Below are 22,468 nucleotides of genomic sequence, written 5' to 3'. Positions count from 1 at the left end.
CCTTGTCTTACTTTGATTCTGCTTGGAGAGAATGAGTAGGATAGACTCCAGGATACTAGGAGACTAGGACGTAGACTATAGACTAGGATAGCCCTTTATTTAGTAACTAATAGACCTGCTTTCTCTTGAATCTGTATTAGAAAGTCTACTAACAACAACAAAAAGAACGAGTGCTAAAGGTTTAAAAGAAAAACACATCCAGTGTTGGAGCAAGTATGATAAAATGAACATTTTAATCCACTAATGATAAATTGGAGCAGCCTTTCTGAAGAGTTATTTGATGATATGTATCAAAAGCCTTAAGAACATGCATATCGTTTTACTGGAAATTCAACGTCCAGGAATTTATAGTAAGAAAGTGATAAGGTAGATGCTCAAAGGTTAATAGTAGTAAAGATGAGAAATAACCCTAAATGTCTGTCAGTAAGGGGTTGGTAAAATAAACTCACTCATTTATTCAACAATCACTTATGGAGTGCTTACTCCGTGCCAGCCATTTTTCTAGGCTCTCGGAACACAGTAGCAAGACAGAAGAGGTTCTTACTTTCATTCTATTGGGAATGACACAAAATAAACTAATAAATAAGAAAGTACTAGGTATTTATAAATTCTGTGATTAAAATTACATTGGATACTGTGATAAGAACTAAATGGGGAATAACTAGATGAGGTGGTCAGGAAGGGCCCCTCTGAGGAAGTGATGTTAGGCTGAGACCTAGATGACAGAAAAATGCAACCATGCGGGATCTGGAAGAAGAGCATTTGGTATCTCAGGCAGAAGGAACAACCTCCCACACAGAAGGAACCGTAAGTTCAGACTGTGGAGGTGTGGAGGTACGTAGATGCCTGATTTGGAACCCCTGCTCTCTACTTAGTAGCCATGTGACTTTAAGCAAGCTGCTTAACTGCTCTGTGCCTCAGTTTGCAGTGTCTGTAAAATAGGTATTATACTAGTACCTACCTCATAAGGTTGTTAAGAGAACTAAATGAGTTAATACACGTGTAGTGCTTAGAATAGCGCCGGGCACATACACTTTATTGATGTATTTTTTTACATATATAAGTTTATTTTATTTATTTATTTTTGGCTGCATTGGGTCTTCGTTGCTGCGCACGGGCTTTCTCTAGTTGCAGCAAGCAGGGGCTACTCTTTGTTGCAGTGTGCAGTGGCTTCTCTTGTTGCAGAGCACGGGCTCTAGGTGCGCGGGCTTCCCTAGTTGTGGCTCACGGGCTCTAGAGCACAGGCTCAGTAGTTGTGGCACATGGGCTTAGTTGCTCTACGGCATGTGGGATCTTCCCAGACCAGGGACTGAACCTGTGTCCCCTGCATTGGCAGGCGGATTCTTAACCACTGCGCCACCAGGGAAGCCCTATTGGTGTATTTTTTAAAAATTAATTATGGGGACTTCCTTGGCGGTCCAGTGGTTAAGACTCCGTGCTTCCACTGCAGGGGGCACAGGTTTAATCCCTGGTTGGGGAACTAAGATCCTGCATGATGCACAGCATGGCCAAAAAAATTTTTTTCATTTTTAAAATAAATTAATTACGGAATTAATTGGAATGCCAATATAGCCAAAATGGAATACCATATAGCCGTTAGATATAGATATATGAATCAAGCTGTTGATCTGTGTTGACACATGAGGGTATACCAGGATATATCAAGTAAAAAAAAAAAAAATTAAGAAGCAGTATTTTAAATTTCTTAAATCCTGTGTCTTACTTTTCTAAGAATACCTCAAAGCACTGAACTCTATGATAAGATTATGGTAAAAATAGATCAGTAACTTTCACCATCTGTGATACCACATAAGATGATGAAAGTTACTGATCTATTTCTGATGCACTGTCGGCGTTGAGAACCATCAGCTTCAGCTGTATGTAAGAACAACTGAAGATGTGGGAAACAGGACCTTGTTTGTTTAAATTATGTTTTACTAATATTACACAGTCATAATTTTATCCTACAGAAATAATCATGGATATGTCCCAAGATTTTTGTCGTAAAGCATTGTGTATTATAGTAAGACAGGTAGAGAACCTAAATATCTAATAAAAGGATGTAAGTGAATAATTATGGGATATTGCCACAGGGGAATACTATACTATGCAACCATTAAAAATGACAGGAAGATTTCTTAATGGAGGTTGTTTACAACATTTGGTCAAATAAAAAGCATTATAAAACAAGGTAATTACATGGATTCCATTCATGTTTCTCTTTACATCTTTAGGTAGACATATAGAGAGATATTTTTAGAAAAATAAAAATGCCTGGAAGGAAATACACTAAAATATTAACAGTGGTTATACATTTATAATTTTTAAAGGAATATTAGAGGAATTAAAACTTATGCATAGAAATAAATTATTTAAAATGGTTTTGCTCACTTAATACCTTTTAAAGTTTGACCTGAATTTAGCAATACCACTTAACTAACATTATTAGAAACTCCTAAAGGTTTCTCAAAACCAAATCAAAAATACTCTACTGTATCAAATAGGAAAGCAAATAATGATGTTATATTCAAAATTTGAATGCAATGAAAAATAAACTGGCCAATTTCCTAATCCACTTGCTGATTCAAGCTAAAAACTCTTTTCATTTAAAAAAATCACCTATTGAATAATGTCTCACCAGTGAATAGAGATTATTTTTGCAATAAGGCAATTTCAGTGGATACGGTTATCATGGGATAATCACACCCCTGGGGTACAGCCTTGTGCCTGTAATCTCCCAGGAGTGTAATTATTTCATGATAACTGCACCTCCTGGTGTTACATTATTTCTATTATGAAATTCTTAGTTTAGTATATAAAGTAACTTACTTTGATCACTGGAAACTGCAAGGTGCTGTTAGAATGTTCCAGCTGTGAGGTTTACAGAGACCAGCTATAAGATTTACTTCTCCTTTACAAAGTTAAATTAGGCAATCAAAATTCTTCTTTTGGCTAAGCTGGTTTAGAATATCTTTTCTACTGATAAGATCATCTTCACTTTATAAGTTTTTGTCCACTCTAGATACATCAAAATTATATATAAAATTTATAAGCTTCAGTGGTGACTGAATTTTTATAAAATATTTTTATATTACAACATAACTAAATGCCTGGCCCACCAGCCCTTTGTTTATACTCTATAGCCCTTACTCTTTTTTGTTGTTGTTGTTGTTGTTGATGTTCTCTATTGTATTTTATTCTCTATTTCATAAATTTTCACCCCAATATCTATTGTTCCTTTCTTTTTGCTTTGGTTTTAGTTTGCTTCTTAAGGTTAAGATTAGGTTATTGTTTTTTGTTTTTTGTTTTTTTTAATAAATTTATTTATTTTATTCACTTATCCTTGGCTGTGTTGGGTCCTCACCGCTGCGCATGGGCCTTCTCCAATTGTGGCGAGCGGGGGCTACTCTTTGTTGTGGTGCGCGGGCTTCTCATTGTGGTGGCCTCTCACGCTGCAGAGCACGGGCTCTAGGCGCGTGGGCTTCAGTAGTTGCAGCACACGGGCTCTAGTGGTGGCTCGCAGGCTCCAGAGCGCAGGCTCAGCAGTTGTGGCGCACAGGCTTAGCTGCTCCGTGGCATGTGGGATCCTCCCAGACCAGGGTTCAAACCCATGTCCCCTGCAATGGCAGGCAGATTCTCAACCACTGCACCACCAGGGAAGCCCAGCCCTTACTCTTATCATTGCCTCTTACCTTCTGTTACTTACTCATGTTTTTAATGTATATTGAAATTAAACATCATTTTTTAAATCCACAGTGGGGGTTTTCAACAAAGCAAGTGGGTTTTTTTGTTTTGTTTTGTTTTGTTTGGCTTTAGTAGATTTAATGGTCACATATATCTGTATGTCCACTACTTAATCTTTTTGTTTGTTTTGTTTCAGTCTTATTTGTGTTTTTTCTTAATAGACTTTTTTTTAAGAGCAGTTTTAGGTTCATAGCAAAATTGAGAGAAAAGCACAGAGAGTTCCCATATACCACCTGCCTCCACAAATACACAGCCTCCCCCATTATCAGCATCCCCCATCAGAGTGGTACATTTGTTATAGTTGATGAACCTACATTGACACATCATTATCACCCAAAGTCCATAGTTTACCTTAGGGCTCACCCTTGGTGTTGTACATTCCATGGGTTTGGACAAATGTATAATGGCATGTATCCACCATTATAGTATCATACAGAGTAGTTTCACTGCCCTAAAAAATCATCTGTGCTCGGAGTATCCACCCCTCCCTCCCCTCTAACCCTTAACAACCACTGATCTTTTTACTGTCTCCATAGTTTCACCTTTTCCTGAAGGTCGTACAGTTGGAATCTGTAGTATGTGGCCTTTTCAGATTGGCTTCTTTCACTTAGTAATATGCATTTAAGGTTCCTCCATGTCTCTTCATGGCTTGATAGCGTATTTGTTTTTAGTGCTGAATAATAGCCCATTGTCTGGATGTACCACAGTTTATTGATCCATTCACCTGCTGAAGGACATCTTGGTTGCTTCCATGTTTTGGCAGTTACGAATAAAGCTGCTATAAACATCTATGTGCAGGATTTTGGAATGTGATTGCTGGATCATGTGGTAAGAGTATATTTAGTTTTATAAGAAACTGCCAAACTGATCCAAGGTTGTTGCACCATTTTGCATTCCCACCAACAATGAATGAGAGTTCCTGTCACTCCACAACCTCACCAGCATTTGGCATTGTCCGTGTTAGGAATTTTGGTTTTTCTAGTAGGTATGTAGTGGTATCTCATTGTTCTATTTTGCATTTCCCTGATGACATGTTATGCAGCACATCTATTCATATGCTTATTTGCCATCTGTATATTTTCTTGGAGAGGTATCTGTTAAGGCCTTTGGCCCATTTTTTTAAACTGGGTTATTTGCTTTCTTATTGTTGAGTTTTAAGAATTCTTTATATATTTGGGGTATCAGTCCTTTATCAGATATGTCTTCTGCAAATATTTTCTCCAAGTCTGTGGCTTGTCTTTTCATTTCCTTGAGCAAGTGTTTTTAATAGCTTTATTGAGTTATAATTTACATACAATACAGTTCACCCATTTGAAGTATACAATTCAATGGCTTTGAATTTGTATATTCACAGAGTTGTACATCCATTACCACAGTCAATTTTAGAACATTTTCATTTCCTCAAAATGAAACCCCACGCCCCTCAGTTCTTATCCCCAGTCCCCAGTCTCCCCCAGTCCTAGGCAACCACTAACCTACTTTCTGCTTTTTTTTTGATTGCCTATTCTGGACATTTCATATAAATGGAATCATACAATATGTAGAAAAGAAAAATTTCACATTTCAGCACAAAATTGCCTTGCCTCTCCCTACCCCAAACACGTAGCTTCAGTGTCCTCTCTCCACAGGTCTGGACATGTCATCTTCCTTACCCATTGATGTACACCAATATGCACAGAGTATTGTTAATGAGGGAAACTCATCCAGGCTGTCCAGAGTTTTTATTAGGGTTTAATTACATGGGCATGATTCATTGAATCATTGGCCATGTGGTTGAACTCAGTCTCTTGTCCCTCTCCCTTCCCCCAGAGGTCAGGCTGATATGTGGCTCCAAGCTCCAACTCTTTAATCACACTGTTAGCCTTTCTGGTGTGGCCAGCTCCATCCTGAGTCATCTCCTTGGCAAAACCTATCTAGGGGCTCACCATGAATAACAAAGACACTCCTATCACTCAAGAAAACTCTGAGATTTAGAGGCTCCCTTCCACGAATTGGGGACAGAGTTCTTTATTATACAGCAGTTGTATTTTCATTTAGTTCAAAATATTAAGTTTCTCTTGAGACTTCTTCTTCTAACCGAGTGTTATTTAGAAGTGTGTTTATTTAATCTCCAAATATTTGGGGATTTTCTGGCTATCATTCTGTTATTCGTTTCTAGTTTAATTCCATTTGGGTCTGAGAGCATTCTTTATATGATTTCTGTTCTTTTAGTATTAAGGTATATGTTAAGGTTATGGCTCAGCATGTGGTCTTGGTAACTGTTCCATATGACAGGGGTCCCCAACCCCTGGGCCGTGGGCCAGTACCGGTCCGCGGCCTGTTAGGAACTGGGCCACACAGCAGGAGGTGAGCAGTGGGTGAGCAAGCGAAGCTTCATCTGCTGCTCCCCATCACTCGCATTACCGCCTGAACCATACCATCCCACCCCCCACCCCCCGTCCGTGTTAAAATTATCTTCCATGAAACTGGTCCCTGGTGCCAGAAAGGTTGGGGACTGCTGCCATATGAGCTTGAGAAGAATGTATTCTGCTGTTGTTAGATGAAGTACTCAATAAATAACAACTAGATCTGGTTGATAGATGGTGCTGTTCAACTGTATCCTGCTGATTTTCTGCCTGCTGGATCTGTCCATTTCTGATAGAGAAACACTGAAGTCTCCAACTGTAATTGGGGATTTGTCTATTTCTAAAAACATTTCTGTTAGTTTTGGCCTCACATATTTTAATGCTCTGTTGTTAGGTGCATATACATTTGGGATTGTTATGTCTTGGAGAATGAGCACCTTTTTCATTATGTAATTGTCTTTCTTTATCCCTGATAAATTTCCTTGGTCTGAAATCTGCTTTATCTGAAAATAATGTAATACTCCAGCTTTATTTTATTAGTGTTAGCATGGTATATCTTTCTCCATATCTTTACTTTTAATCTCTCTGTGTCTTTATATTTAACTTGGGTTTCTGTAGACAACACAGAGTCGGATCTTTTTTTATCTATTAATTACTGTCATACATTTCATTTATCCATAAGTTATAATGTATCCAGTTTATTCTTGCTGTTATTATTTTGAATAATATGTTATCTGTTAGATCAGTTAAGAATAAAAAACATAAAATATTGTTTCTTTTATTTCTTCTCAAATGCTCTTCCTTATTTTATGTAGATCTGAGTTTCTGATATATGTCATTTCCTTCTTTCTGAATAACTTCTTTTTAATATTTCTTGAAAGGCAGGTCTACTAGTAACATGTTCCTCAATTTTTGTTTGCCTGAGAAAGTATTTCTTCTTCACTTTTGAAGGATAATTTTACTGGATACTGGATGATTTCTATGTTGGTAGGTTTTTCCTTTCAACCTTTAAATATTTCACTCCACTTTCCTCTTGCTTGCATGGTTTCTTAAGAGAAGTCTCATGAGTCTTATCCTTGTTCCTCTCTCGGTAAGGTTTTTTTCCCCCTCTGATATCTTTCAAGATTTTCTCTTCATCTTTGATTTTCTGCAGTTTGAAAATCATATACCTAGGTACAGATTTTTGGTATTTATCCTGCTCCATGTTCTCTGAGTTTCCTGGATTTGTGGTTTGGTGTCTATCATTAGTCTTGAGAAAACTCAGCCATTATTGTTTCAAATATTTTTTTCTATTCTTTTCTGTCTTTTCTCTTTCCCTTCTGGTATTCCTGTTGTACATATGTTACACCTTTTGTAATTGTCCTACAGTTTTTGGATATTCTGGGTTCCCTTTTTTTTTTTTTAATTTTCTGTTCAGTTTGAGAAGTTTCTATTGACCTATCTTAAAGCTTACTGATTCTTTCCTCAGTTATGCCTAGTCTACTGATGACCTCATCAAAAGCATTCTTCATTTCTATTAGTGTTTTTTATTTCTATCATTTCCGTTAGATTCTTTCTCAGAGTTTCCATCTCTCTGCTTACAGTACCTATCTGTTTTGCATGTTGTCCACTTTTTCCTTTAGAGCCCTTAGCATATGAATCTTAGTTATTTTAGATTCCCAACCTGATAATTCCAGAATCTTCATTATAGCTGAGCTTGATTCTGATGCTTGCTTTGTCTTTCCAGACTGTGGTTTTTGCCTCTTAGCATACTTGTAATTTTTTGTTGAAAGCCAGACATGGTGTATCAGGTAGATAGAACCGAGATAAATAGGCCTTTAGTGTGAGGTTTTATGTTTATCTGGCAAGGAGTTAGGTTGTATTTACTCTTTGCTATAGCTGTAGATTTTAGAGGATAAATATCCTCTGGTGTCATTGTTTTGGTCTGTGTTATCTTTGGGTTTCCCTACAGACTCTGTTAATAGAGGCTGAGCCTGGCTTCAGTTGTAATCTTCTGTTATTTTACAGGAGCCCTACTAATGTAGTGGTAAGATATGAGGGGAGGGGAAGCATTCTATAATCCTATGACTAGGTTTCAGTTTTTTAGTGAGCTTCTGCCTCTGGGCTGTAACCTTCACAAGTGTTTCTCAGCTTTTTTTCCCCCACTTCTCAGCTTTTTTTCTTCACCCACATACGTTAGGCTCTGATGAAATAGCTTCCTTTGAGGGTAAGCATTTGTTCAGGACAACAAAATGCTCTGGGCGTATTTCAAGATGATTACTTTTCCCTTCCCACTGTTGGAAGGGAAGTACAAGGGGATTGTTATTTGATGTTCACAGTGAGAACCTGGTGGGGCTTCTGGAAGTAAAACTCACAGAAATGTTGGGGCCCCTTTAAGGTTGAGCCCCCAAGAGTTTTCATCTCTCAAGCTAGTCCTTGCTCAGTCTCCAAGAATAGTCAGTTATCCTTCAAGTATTTCTACCAGTTGCTGGCTCTGTTGGTTTCTGGTCTTGGTAAACTGATTCTCTGTATCACCTGTCTCTCCCATTTGGGGGCAGTGATTTGCTCTGTGAGCTCAATTCTCCGATAGATCTATAAGATTTATTGATTTTCAGTTTTTTCAGCTTTTTTCTTGTGAGAATGGGAGGAATTTCAAGCTCTTCATATATTGGACTGAAGCCTAAAAGTTGTAAAAGCAACATAAAAGTGAAGAAACATTGATTCGAAATTTGTTAACAGAAGATTCATATTGTACTAATTATTTGACTTTTGTTTTTTTAGATTTAAGTTGCTATATATTTAAAGTTACTTTGCCATTTTTTTTAATGATTTTTTAAAATTAATTTATTTATTATTTATTTTTGGCTGCGTTGGGTCTTCGTTGCTGTGCCTGGACTTTCTCTAGTTGTGGCGAGCAGGGGCTACTCTTTGTGGCGGTGTGCGAGCTTCTCATTGTGGTGGCTTCTCGTTGCAGAGCACGGGCTCTAGGCGCACAGGCTTCAGTAGTTGTGGCACATGGGCTCAGTAGTTGTGGCTCACGGGCTCTAGAGCACGGGCTCAGTAGTTGTGGTGCACGGGCTTAGTTGCTCTGCGGCATGTGGGATCTTCCCAGACCAGGGCACGAACCTGTGTCCCCTGCATTGGCAGGAGGATTCTTAACCACTGTGCCACCAGGGAAGTCCCTGCCATTTTTTTAAACTTAATTTTAAGAATATTTGGAACTGACTCTATATGATAATACGGTAAATTTCACGTTTTTAATAAAAGTAAATTTTAAATGCAAAGTGGTATCACTGGGTATTCTTGACACATACAAAATTTCTTTTTCTTTATAACGCCTAAGTATGAGATCCAGCCATACCACTAACAGCTAAAATGATGATTGGTACTTAATGTTTCAGGTTTCTCTAACCAGTCTTGTGTACGCCAAAGGTTTTAGTATGTTTAAACAATATGAAAATTAATAATAGCTTAAATTGAGGAAAGTATTATTTTATACTTGCTGCAAACATTTGTTTACATATCAGTGCTCTTTTCCTTGCCTTATTTCCCCTAAGTCTTGATTTAATTTTTGTTGAAGAATATTACACTAAGCTGTAGTACTAATAGCAGTTTCCTGCAAGAGTACTCCCACGTGCTGCTCCTCCATCTTTCCATCAACCTATCATGTTGGAGGAATTTTTGTTGCTTGAGAACATGTTTGGGAAATTTAACAAAATAATTGTCTGATCATAAGCTTGTACTAGAAGGACACCTAGGAGCATGCTGGAGGGACTTTGTTTAGAAAGAAAGATGATAAACTCAGTTGCCCTTCTGGCACATCCTGCCCATATCTGTTACGGAGTTCTTTTATGTAACTCCTTGAAGAAGTTGAATCCTCCCAGGATAGCTACTGAGATAGCCCTACATCTGATGGCAGAATTTTTTTAAACCCTTCAACATAATTCTACTGCAGAAAAAGTATTTGTGTTACCAGAATCCCTTTAAAGCTAAACTCTTCAAATAGGTAGATATTAAAACTAATAAAGGATTGACCTCAAAATAAAGAAGGAAAGTTAGGCAGGCACCATTTCTTCTCTCCTTTAATATGTAGTTGTATGGTTTTTTGTTATTGAGTTGTATGAGCTCTTTGTATATTTTGAAAATTAAGCCCTTGTCAGTAGTTACTCAGCCATAAAAAAGAATGAAATAATGCCATTTGCAGCAACATAGGTGGACCTAGAGATTGTCATACTGAGTGAAGTAAGTCAGAGAAAGAGAAATGTATGATATCGCTTATATGCAGAAACTAAAAAGAAATGATACAAATGAACTTATTTACAAAACAGAAACAGACAGACTTAGAGAACGAACTTATGGTTACCAGGGAGGAAGGGTGGAGGGAAGGGATAGGGAGTTTGGGATTGACATGTACACACTGCTGTATTTAAAACGGATAACCAACCAGGACCTACTGTTATAGCACAGGGAACTCTGCTTAATGTTATGTGGCAGCCTGGATGGGAGGGGAGTTTGGGGGAGAATGGATACATGTATGTGTATGGCTGAGTCGCTCTGCTGTGTACCTGAAACTATCACAGCATTGTTAATTGGCTATACTCCAATATAAAATAAAAAGTTTTAGGGACTTCCCCGGTGGCGCAGTGGATAAGAATCCGCTTGCCAATGCAGGATTCGAGCCCTGGTCCAGGAAGATCCCACATGCCGCAGAGCAACTAAGCCCATGCGCCACAACAACTGAGCCTGCGCTCTAGAGCCCGCGTGCTGCAACTACTGAAGTCCGCGTGCCTAGAGCCCGTGCTCTGCAACAAGAGAAGCCACCGCAGTGAGAAGCCCACACACTGTAACGAAGAGTAGCCCCCACTCGCCGCAACTAGAGAAAGCCCGCGTGCAGCAACAAAGACCCAATGCAGCCAAAAATAAAAATTAAGTTAAAAAACTAAATAAGATAAGAAGTTTAAAAAAAAAATGTAGTTGATAAGTTGGGAACATACATGTTTCTAAATGCAAGAGGAAACTAATTATCTGAAAAGAAATATTGACCTACTAAAGAAATTATTCAGTAAAACTTGTCAATTCATAGTGTTTCAAAGGTCAAATTGATGCTTTTGATTAGTACTTTAAATTTTGGCTATTTTAAGTGATTACAAATGGTTACTCATTTTGAACTATTTATAATCACTATTATAATTCAGTGATTAAATTTGTTGTTAGAGTGGCTATGCTTTGAAATTCCATTGACATTAACAAATTAATTGCAATCCTGTTCTGTCAGTAAATGGCTCTGCTCTGTGTTAAAGGCATATGTGGGGCTAGTGGAGGCTACACCTCCCATAATCTCAAAGGGGTATTATGATTCTCAGATCCCAATCATAACTCTCTTTTACATGACTCTTCCTGTTAATATCATTCCATCTACTCAAGGTCTGCCAACTTCAAGTAAAGGAAATTAACTGGTGATTACCTGGGAAAACGAGAATGAATGAAATGTAGTCTACCTAGTAAATATTAATAATTCTACCCAAACCAAACTTAAGTTAACATGAACCTTCGTCATGTTCCACTCATTTATAATGCCATATTTTTTACCTTTTTCTAAATCCTATGAGTGTGAAAGTCAAACTCAGTTTCTAGTTCTTTCCTAGAAAGTATTGCTTTTCTGAAATACGTAATGTATCTTATTTATCTTTGTATTCCCAATGCTTTCCACAATGCACATGCTTAGTAAATAATAGTTTAGTGAGTGGCTGAAGAGTTAGGCTTTTCTAACTATACTAAACATCACTGTTTATCATCTTATTCTCTGAATATATCTTATAACACAAATTTACAATTTATATTTTTCCTATTCTTTTATATTAACTAATTTTCCCAAAAAAGATTATAAGCTTGAAGGCAAAAACCAAGTTCTCCATTCTTTATTTCTCAAGTACCTAGTGAGATAAAATAATAAGCCCTCAATAATACATATTGATTTGTAAAATCACTTTCTATGTTATATACTAGGGAAGAATAAGTTGAAATTCCCTGTGCAGGGCTCTCTCCATAGCTTGAGAGAGATCTAGTATAGAAATGTAGTGAGAGTCCATAGTAACTCAGTCATTCAGTAATTACTGTTGACTGATTTAATATATTTTTAAGTAAAATGCAGTGGTCTTAAGTGTAGATTGAGTTTGACAAATGTATGCACCCATGTAACCAATGTTTCTGACAAGATACAGAGCATAGAGCATTGCTGTCACCCTGGTAAATACCCTTCTATCCCCTTCCAGTTGGACTCCTCCACCTACAACTACTACTCTCATTTCTAATCCCATATATTACTTTTACCTGTTCATGAACTTCATATAAATGGAATCATACAGTATGTGTTCTTCTGTGTCTGACTTCTTTGACTCAACATACTGTTTTTGAGGTTCATGGATGCACCGCTTTTCAAGAGCATTCATATTCTCATAACTTCTTTAAAACATAGTGCTGACTTCTAATACTTCATGTTCATCACAACACAAATGATTTTTCTTAGTCCTCTAGGACTATGAATTCACTTTATTATCTTTATTCACTTTATTATTTAGTGATAGTTGTATCATCAGTAAAATACCTGCATGTAAGTTAAGTTGAAAATATAAGTGTAAAGACATAATCAAATATAACTCAAATATCTTTAACATTATTGATTCTGTAAGGCAAGGTTGTTTTTTATAAAGTGTTTTTCACTAGCATACAATAAGGGCAGTTTTATCTTTCCCTGCCTTTGCTGTATTTTCCAGACACACAGACAAAAATGAAATGTTTAATTTTTCCTTTACATTGTATGTCTTAATAGAGATCAAATTAGCTTTCTTCAGTATGAACTCAGGATAAGGGCAATAAGAAACCTTATTGTTTCCAGCCTCCACTAAGATGAACTGGCAACGTGTCAGGAAAATTCTTAGTATGGAGCAGTTTTATTACAATTCAGTACAATTGGTTCTTGCATAACCTTTAGAAAATCATACATAAAACATTCTCATCTATATAAATAAAAATCACCCACACACTTTATTAATAGCTTTGTTCACTTTTTCCCTGGGACTTGTGCTGCATGCTGTGCCCCCCTTTTCAGTCTTTTTTTAAGGTAACTTTCTATAAGCTTTCTTTAAAGCAAAAAGGTTAGGTAATATTAGGAATCAAATACAAATGTAAGATAATTGTGATAATTCTCCCTCTAGATCATGTACTGTAACTAGTGTTTCTAAGTGTCCGTTTTACATTTAGTGACAGGGAGTGGCTTTTTCACAATATATAGTCAGTTTAACTGTAAGAAAGAAGGAAGAAATAAATGTCATACTTTTCATGGAAATAAGAATCATAATTTATTTGTGATATGTTTGGGGGTTTATTTTCAAACCCACGCATTTTTAAGTTTGTATCACTGTTACTATGACTACAATAAATACATGATGAAAGCAAGAACATACCAGGTTGAAGTCTCAGCCTTTTTTCCTTAGTCTAGTTCATTAGCAAAAATGTGGTTTTTTTCAGGTGTCATTTTCCTGAATCCAAACTTTAGAAAACTTTCCATTATTCCCCCAAAGTATGTGTTATAAAATACCAAAATAATTTAATCATAAGCCTCTAGATCTAACTTGCTCATTTACAGTAAATACAAGGGCCAGAAGAACATATTAAATGACATCACTACCCACAATGGGGGAAATTGTACAGTACAAATGACCCAGATTCTTCAACAAATGAATAGCAATAAGGGGGGAGTGGAGGAAAAGTGGCTACATTTTTTTAGATTAAAAGAGATTTAAGATATGTGTCATTTGTACCTCAAAAGTAGAGAGGGAGAGAGAGACTTAAGAGATACATAAACCAAATGCAATGTGTGGAACTTGTTTGGATCCTAATGTGAACAAGCCAACTGTAAAAAAAAAATATTTTTGAGATAATTGGGGAAATCTGAATGTTGACTGGATTTTAAATTTATTTATTTTTATTTATTTATGGCTGTGTTGGGTCCTCGTTTCTGCGCGAGGGCTCTCCCCAGTTGCGGCAAGCGGGGGCCACTCTTCATCATGGTGCGCGGGCCTCCCGCCATCGCGGCCCCTCCCGCTGCGGAGCACAGACTCCAGACGCGCAGGCTCAGCAATTGTGGCTCACGGGCCCAGCCGCTCCGCGGCACGTGGGATCCCCCCAGACCAGGGCTCGAACCCGTGTCCCCTGCACCGGCAGGCAGACTCTCAACCACTGCGCCACCAGGGAAGCCCTTGACTGGATTTTAAAACTGTCAGTATTAGTAAGTGTAACAAAGGTGTTAGGGCTTTATTTTTAAGAAATAGCCCATATTAGTGATTTATATACCAAAGTGATGTCTGAAATTTTATTTAAAATACTCTATCAAAAAAGAAACAAAAAACCCTGGAGGTAATAAGTAAAACAAGGATGGCAAAACATTGATAATTGTTGAAGCTGTGTGATGAATATATAGAACTCTTTATTCTCCCTAGGTTTGAGATTTTTTCATTGTATCAAGTTAAAATACACACACAGAATGAGAAGGAAAATAATTAATCACCACTGTCATCACAAACAAAATGATATTCACTCTAGGAATAGAATTTTAGTCTCAGGAAGCAGTAGCATCCTATAAATTAAATTAGTGTATTAAATTTGGGGGAAGGAGGGGAAAGTATTTCTAATACAGCCATACTTAACCTGTAACTCAGTGTCCTCTTTCCCACTAAATACCATAAAACTGTAGCAGGTAATGCTTCATTTGAAAGGAACAGTGAACTTTGGAAGGAAGATAGCTCTGTCCTTGGGAAGAGCAGATGGGCCCAGGCTAACAGTGAGACACAGGAATATCTCTGCCTTCAGCATTAGTCTCCCTCCTGTGCCATTTGTGGGATTCACCTGGGACTGCTGTCCTCTAATTGGGAAGTCGGCAACAGGGCCTTTCTCATGGCCAGCTCTTTTGACTCCTATATTATTCTCTGATAAAATACCTATTTTACTACGAACATTTTTTACCTTCTATTGCTTAGTTCTATAAAAATGAATGCTCTTAATGAATAGATTAAACCCTTTACAAACATAATTCTGTAGGACATAATTTGCCTTCTGAGAATTTATTTTTTCTGTGACATTGACTTCATGTTGTTTTTCTAGTAGAAAATAGTCTGGGTCTAATCAGGGCATAGAACTGAATACCATAGTCACAATTAGTATTTTGGTGCTTACCCACATCACAGCAAAGAAAGTTTGCAAAATTAATGAATGTTGAAAAACAGTTTCTTCAGTGGACCAACTTTTCTAAGTTGGAACACTGGTTTTCAAGCTATGGAGGCTTAACCCAGCCTGACTGAAGTGATCTAGAAAGGAGCCTTCACAAATCTACATTTTAAAACAAATGCCCTTTTTCTGAGTTCTCTAGAATCATTCTGCCATAGCAAATTTAAGAGCAAACCAAACCTTCCTGAACCCCAGCTCCATCTGTAATTTAAATTATAAAGACATCCAAAAAAAGTAGTCATTTTGCATTTGAACATATTGTAAAATCTGTCTTCAACATACCTATATAATTTATTGATATTATATCAATTAAATTTCGAGTTCTCAGAGAGCTGGAGTCATTTCTGTTAGGTTAACTCTGCATAGCCACTATCACAGTAACATGAAAGTATAAAGATACCTTGCTGAATATATCTTAATTAAACCTGACTTGTCATATCTTTCTAGAAGTTTTGATGATAAAAGGAGAAAGTTCAAGTACAAAAAGAAGTGAATAAGACTGGATTTTGAAAAATGTTACTATTAAGAGGATTTTTTTGTGAAAAAGATATAATAATCACAAAAGTTTTATAGCTACTGACAAAAATAATAGTTACTATTTGTTAGGTACTTCACTAAACATTGTTTAGAGTCTTACAGTGTGGAAGTATATGCTAAGCATATGTACTACAAAATTTCAGTTGAGATTTTGGAGAAATATAAATGATGGAAGAGTAATGTTTGTTTTATAGTCTGAATAATCTCAGTCAGCCTGGGGAAGGAGAGATCATTTTCTTGAAGTAGTTAGAAGTACTGTAATGAAAAATTTTAAAGCATGTTTTCTAAAGCATTTTATTAAAATTACCCATCTTTTGATGAAAACTGATGAAATCAGTACCCTCTCATCATAATGGCCAAGCTCTTTAGCCCTTTACTGGAGTGGTTTTTATCCTAATTCTTAGCATGTTTGCTTTGTGAATTCATTGAACATCTAAAAAAGTTGTTGACAAGGAAATGCAGTTTTGACACTTCAGGAAAGACATTTTCTACTTTATAAAATTAGGTTCCTACATGTGAAATTTGAGAAGCCACCAAAGTGAAACACTCTATAATTAATTTAAAGCTATTAATTATATTAGCACTTCAATGCCATTTAGAGGCACTCCGTACTAATATTTAAAGTTCAATTTTTGGGACTTCCCTGGTGGTGCAGTGGTTAAGAATTCGCCTGCCAGTGCAGGGGACACAGGTTTGATCCCTGGTCCAGGAAGATCCCACATGCCGTGGAGTGACTAAGCCCGTGTGCCACAACTACTGAGCCTGCGCTCTAGAGCCTGCGAGCCACAACTACTGAGTCCGCGTGCCACAACTACTGAAGCCCGTGCACCTAGAGCCCACTCTCTGCAACAAGAGAAGCCACCGCAATGAGAAGCCTACACACCACAATGAAGAGTAGACCCCGCTCGCCACAACTAGAGAAAGCCCGCGTGCAGCAACAAAGACCCAATGCAGCCAAAAATAAATAAAATAAATGAATTTATAAAATTCAGTTTTTTACTTAACGTCATATTATCAGTATTATCAACCAAATTGAATAATTTTTCTAGACGTCATTAAAGTGATCCACAGGAAATTAAATTAATTGTATAAAAGAAAAAAACAAATCAAAAATCCAGTGTTGTTTTAAAATGAAACATTAATATCAATGAAATAAAGATGGTGCTTTATGATGTTTTTGTTTTGTTTTCAGTTAAATAAGGCTTTTTCCCCCCAGTAAATTAAAGCATCACATTATTAATACTTCCCATACACCAGTAATAGGCAGTTTTTTCTAATTATCTCCCTAATACCTATAGCCAACTTTCAATTGTTTTTGGTAATATGAGTAGAATGGTAAAGCCCAGAGTCCAATAAAAGTTATTAACCTACACCTGAACTTGTTTGACCAAACTTTTTACCAAAGATGCTATTGGCAAGAGAACAGATTTGAATTATATTGCCTATTGCCTTTTGTTTTTTTATGGTAACATGTAGGTGAGCATGCAAAATAAGTAGTAAAAGACCAATATATCAGGGAAAAGGTAAAGAAATTAGATGATGTATTTAATCAACAAACTAGAGTATCAGTTTCTGAATGTTTCTCTATCCCCCACCCTCCCTTATGAATTGCTTGTTGGCAGGAACTGTCTTATTCTTCCCTGTATTCCAGATACATTGCCCAGTATAGTTCTTTTAAGCCAGTGTAATGATTTAGGCCAGAAACTAAAAAGCTTCCATGAAATGTTGTCATTATTTGCTACTTGCAGGGAAAACAAAATGAAACTGGAATATACAAAAGAAGGAGGAAAGAATCTTTCCTATCTTATGTAAACATAATAATGTTTGAGGGAAGGGTGCAGATGTTTAAAACTTTTTATTTTTAATTACATCTATGTTTAGTCCATATTGTTTGTCTTTAGAGCATATTATGTGACCAAAAACAAGCTCACTTTTCAAAAAGTTTGGGGATTTTGTAAAAGTGGAAACAACAGCTTGTAGAAAATATAACACATACACACCTATAGCTAGCCTAAAATTGCTTGTCACCAACTCCAAACTAATGACTAGAAGTTTCAAACTCTGGGAATGTATATATGCAAGATTAACTATTGATCGTTACCGATAGCATATGTGTAAGTATCTCTTTCAATGAATTCTTACTGAGAGAATAACTATTAAAAGTTTAATTAGTCTTTTATCATTTTGCTTTGATTTTATACTAAAAACTACCAAGCAGATAACACTTCAGTGTATCTTTTTCAATATGACAAAGTTACATAAGAGAATCCCCTAGCACGTAAGAAAAATGCAATTATTTTCTATTCTCAATCTCCAGACTGCTGTTTTAGAAAGTCATATCTGATTATTTGCTCAGCAGAAGATTATTGAGTTGATTTAGCTGTGATTTTACTTAACAAAGCTTCAGCTGCATTCCTACTGTGGAGTCCGAAAAAGGTAGAGAGATATAAATGATACATTCAAACTGTGATTTTTGTGAACAGGACCATCGATGCACCCCTCGGAGCTAATAGCGGAGATGAGAAACAGTGGGTTTGCACTGAAACGAAACGTACTGGGGAGAAACTTGACCACAAATGATCCATCACAGGTAATGATCTTTTTATCAGTAAACTGAAAATGTCTATAAATCTAAATGTGATTGCTTGTGAATTGCTACTTAATGTTTTCCAATATGTATATATCCATAGGAAGGCAAGCTAGAGCAAAGAAAATGCCTAAAACGTATTTTGATTTTGCTTCTTTATTATTTTAACCTAAATGAGAAATTGTTTTTAAACCTATATTTTAATAAACGAAACTGCTCCTCTGGGTTTATGTGGATAAAATATCTAACTGATCTGGTGATAAGGTTGTTACTTTTTCCTTCCTGCTAACTTACCCATGAAGTGACATTAAACAGAACCAATGGGAAGAAGTGTATAAAAGCAAACCCCTAAAAAATATGGAAAATATTTTAAACAGTTACTTGATTAAAGTGTACATAGATCCAGAAAATGGTTGAGTTTAAAGGGTTAAATGCAGATGTTCTAATACAAACCATGTATTTCATTTAATGAGGAAACTGGAGCCCACAGAAGTTAAGTGATTTCCCTGAGATCATGTGGCTTTTTAGAGACAGAGCTGCGACTAAAACCCAGACTCCCACTGGCATAAATTTGTGCTGCTCTGAAAGAGTCACATTCCTTCTCAAACACTGCTAGGGATTGTACGTATAACGTATATATCATGTATTTGTACTGTTTAATATATTTGCTAATGTACTGTTGAATTTGTAAAGGCAAAAATTGTGGATGTTTTGACCTTCCCCTAAAGTTCATGATCTTCCTGGTTTTTATGTTCCATTAAATTAAAAAGAAAATTGAGAGAGTAGAAGCCATGCTATAAACATTTTGTCTATGCTTCTCTGTCGTCCTCTCCTGATAAAGTTTGTTAATGGTGGCAAAGCAGTCGTCTTAACCTCTTAGGGCATTATGATCCTCCTTGGCAGGTAGACTACAAAAATTTTTAAATTCCACTTTCCAATCCAAAATGTCATACTCATCTACAGTATGTCCCTAATATAAAATTTCTTATTTGTAAACGTTTCCTTTCCTGTCTGATAACTAACTTGTCTTGTAATCTAGCAATTTAATTATGTCTTTGTTGACTTAGGAATATGTTGCAAGTGAGGGTGAAGAAGATCCAGAAGTCGAATTTTTAAAGTCACTAACAACCAAACAAAAACAGAAACTTCTCAGGTGATTAAAAAGTGTCTGTTTAATGAATTCAACTACATTTTTTCTTATGTTTCATCTTAGTGTCATATTCAACTCTGATCCTAAGTTTAAGGTACTTAAAACCATGTATCACATTCATTTATTGATTTATTCTTCAGCTGTAGTAGTACAATTTTGTCTTTCTTTCAGTAATATGAAAATGAATGTAAGATTATATACTCAATTTATACCGCAAAGTCACTGCACCTTTCAGAACATTTAATTTGGAAATAGATTTATTTGTAGGTTTTAGTTTTCATAGTCGATTTGTATATATCTTTGCATATGGTTTGTTCTTAGAAAATTGTGGGCCATGTATTACTCTTCTTACATTTTGTACAATTTTATGAGGAATGCTGAAAAATGCTTAAATTTAAAGTCAGTATGAATCGTGTTAAACAGACTACCTCTGGATTAAAGAATCCAAGAAATGTCTGCTGAATCCAGTAGAGGGAGCTCATGATGTTTCAGTATGTGGAGTCTTGAGAATGGCTGGACAGGATCCAGTGAAGACATTTTTATTTCAGAGTAACTCAGACATATCATATAAACAAGTTACTCTTCTGAGAATGTGAAATACTCTTTAGAAATTCAGAATGCCGTAATAGAATTGTCCTAATTATTTATTTATAAGTCTAAACAATTGTTGAAAACTAATATGTGATTATTTTATTTTATGTAACTAAAATAGAATACAAAAAAAATGTAAAATGTATTATACTTACTCAGACTTTCTGGAGAAAATGCCCTTGAAATTTGATAGTGTAATGTTGATGAGTATTTCCATATTTAAAATAGTACATACATAAAATTAATGTTTCATCTGATTAGAGCTTTATATTTCAGTTTGCAGTTGGTCCAGCTAATGTTACAAACTTTTCTTTATGCCAGGGTGACCATTTATTTAGGGTACTATATAATTTCAAATTCTGATTAAGAATTTTTTTAATAGTCATTACTATTGAGGAAACTATACTGAGACAGTTAATGCATTTTTAAATTTAAACTTATAGTATATGTGACTTGAATAAAGGGAAGAAAATGATTTGTCATTTAATAAAAGTAAAGAATGTATTTGTATTTGAATACCACTTTTAATAGCTTCTAAGAAACTATATTGTCTATTCAAAATTTTATATTTGTCGGTGAAAGGACTGTTTTTACATAGCCTGTCACTGTTTTTTCCCAATAACAGGAAATTGGATCGACTTGAGAAGAAAAAAAAGAAAAGGAGAAAAGATAGAAAAAAGAAAAAGCTTCAGAAGAGCAGAAGTAAACACAAAAAACATAAAAACAAATCCTCCTCCTCTTCGTCTTCCTCCTCTGGTGACACTTCAGAAAGCAGCAGTGAGAGTGACAACAAAGAAAAAAAAATACAGAAGAAGAAAAGAAAGAAAAACAAGCGTTCAGGGAATTACAACAGTGGTTCTGAAGAGACGGACAAGTCTAAGAAGAGAAAACTTGATGAAGAACGTTCTAGCAGTCACAGTAACAAGGAAAAGCCTAGGTTTTTAAAACAAGAGAGTTCTGGGGAGAAGAGCAAATGGAGCCATTCTGATTCTGACAGAAAGCCCAGAAACCATAACCAGAGTCCAGAGGAGAGCGGATCTGGAAGAAACGAGAGGAGCAGCAGGAGCCAGAGCAGGGACGAGAGGAGTAGGAGAAGCCGAAGCAGAAGTCATGGTGGTTACAAGCCAAGAGAAGTGAGAAAACGGCCACGGCGAAGTCCCAGTGAAGAGCGGGACAGGAGAAACGACACCAGAAGCCACGGCACAGATAGATACAGAGGAGGGAAAATGCACGGAGCATTATCAGGAGATAGGCATACTAGAGTGATGCAAAGAGAATGGAGAAGTAGAGAATAAAGAGAGACTTGTATGTGACTCGTACCTGGAAATAAAAATATCTCCACTTTCTTCTTGAATACCTTTAGCAAGGGCTAAATTATGTACTATTGTCTTTCTAATAAAAAAGCTCTATTTTAATTTTTCATCTCTGTAAACTGTTATATCAAGTACAAAACTACATGAATCCCATAAGAATGAACTTGGCAAATATTTGTAAGTGATCTGTTTTGGGGCTGTAAAAATATTTTCTGTTCTTTAATGTTTCCTGTACCCTATACTAAAAACAAAAACCCCATGTAACCATGTGACATTTTCTTTGTTCTGAAACATCATTAAAAAGAATGACAGACAGTACAATGAATGGGTATAGTTTAATTTTTTTTTCAATTCAAATTTATTACTTTTAAGATTTGAATTGAAGCCAGTGTAATCACTGTAGAAATTCACTGCTATGAATTAAGTAATGGATTGGTCAGTATTTCTTTAAGACTTTAAATTCCCTTCAGGTGTTTTGCTCTAGGGTCAGAAGCTATTTACATTTGGATGATGTATTAATTTTCTATACTGCCATAACAAATAACCTCAGTCTTAATGCGAATACAGTTCTGGAGATCAGAAATCTGAAGTGGGTCTCACTGGGCTAAAATCAAGGTGTCAGCAGGTTTGGTTCTGGAGGCTCTAGGGAAAATCTGTTTGCCTGTTGCAGCTTCTAGAGGCCGCCTGCATTCCTTAGCTCCTGGCCCCTTCTTCCATCTTCAAAGCTAACAAAGTCGAGTTCTCACATCGAATCACTCTGACACTTTCACATTCTGCATTGTTTTCCACTCTTTGGGACCCTTGTGATTACATTGGGCCCACCAGGAGAATCTCCCTATTTCAAAATCAACTGATTAGCAACCTTAATTCTATCTGCAACCTTAATTCCCCTGTGCCATGTAACCTAACATCTTCACAGGTTCCAGGGGATTGGGATTGC

General features: G+C 36.3%; 1 protein-coding gene across 3 annotated transcripts in view; it reads left to right on the top strand.

The window, feature by feature from the left end:
• CIRSR (corepressor of RBPJ and splicing regulator) overlaps positions 1–21,853 on the top strand; it is a 39,872-nt gene extending 18,019 nt beyond the window's left edge. For all 3 annotated transcript variants that reach the window (XM_082465467.1, XM_082465465.1, XM_082465466.1), the window contains 3 exons: positions 18,371–18,477; positions 19,542–19,627; positions 20,841–21,853. In XM_082465467.1, the coding sequence (XP_082321593.1) occupies positions 18,371–18,477; positions 19,542–19,627; positions 20,841–21,510 (863 nt within the window). In that variant the 3' untranslated portion in view covers positions 21,511–21,853. The remainder of the gene's footprint in view (positions 1–18,370; positions 18,478–19,541; positions 19,628–20,840) is intronic.
• The last annotated feature ends 615 nt before the right edge of the window (positions 21,854–22,468 follow it).

The sequence above is a fragment of the Balaenoptera physalus genome (genome assembly GCF_965194825.1).
Source record: "Balaenoptera physalus genome assembly, chromosome: 6".
NCBI lineage: Eukaryota > Metazoa > Chordata > Mammalia > Artiodactyla > Balaenopteridae > Balaenoptera > Balaenoptera physalus.
This window is presented reverse-complemented; position numbering and strand designations above follow the sequence as displayed.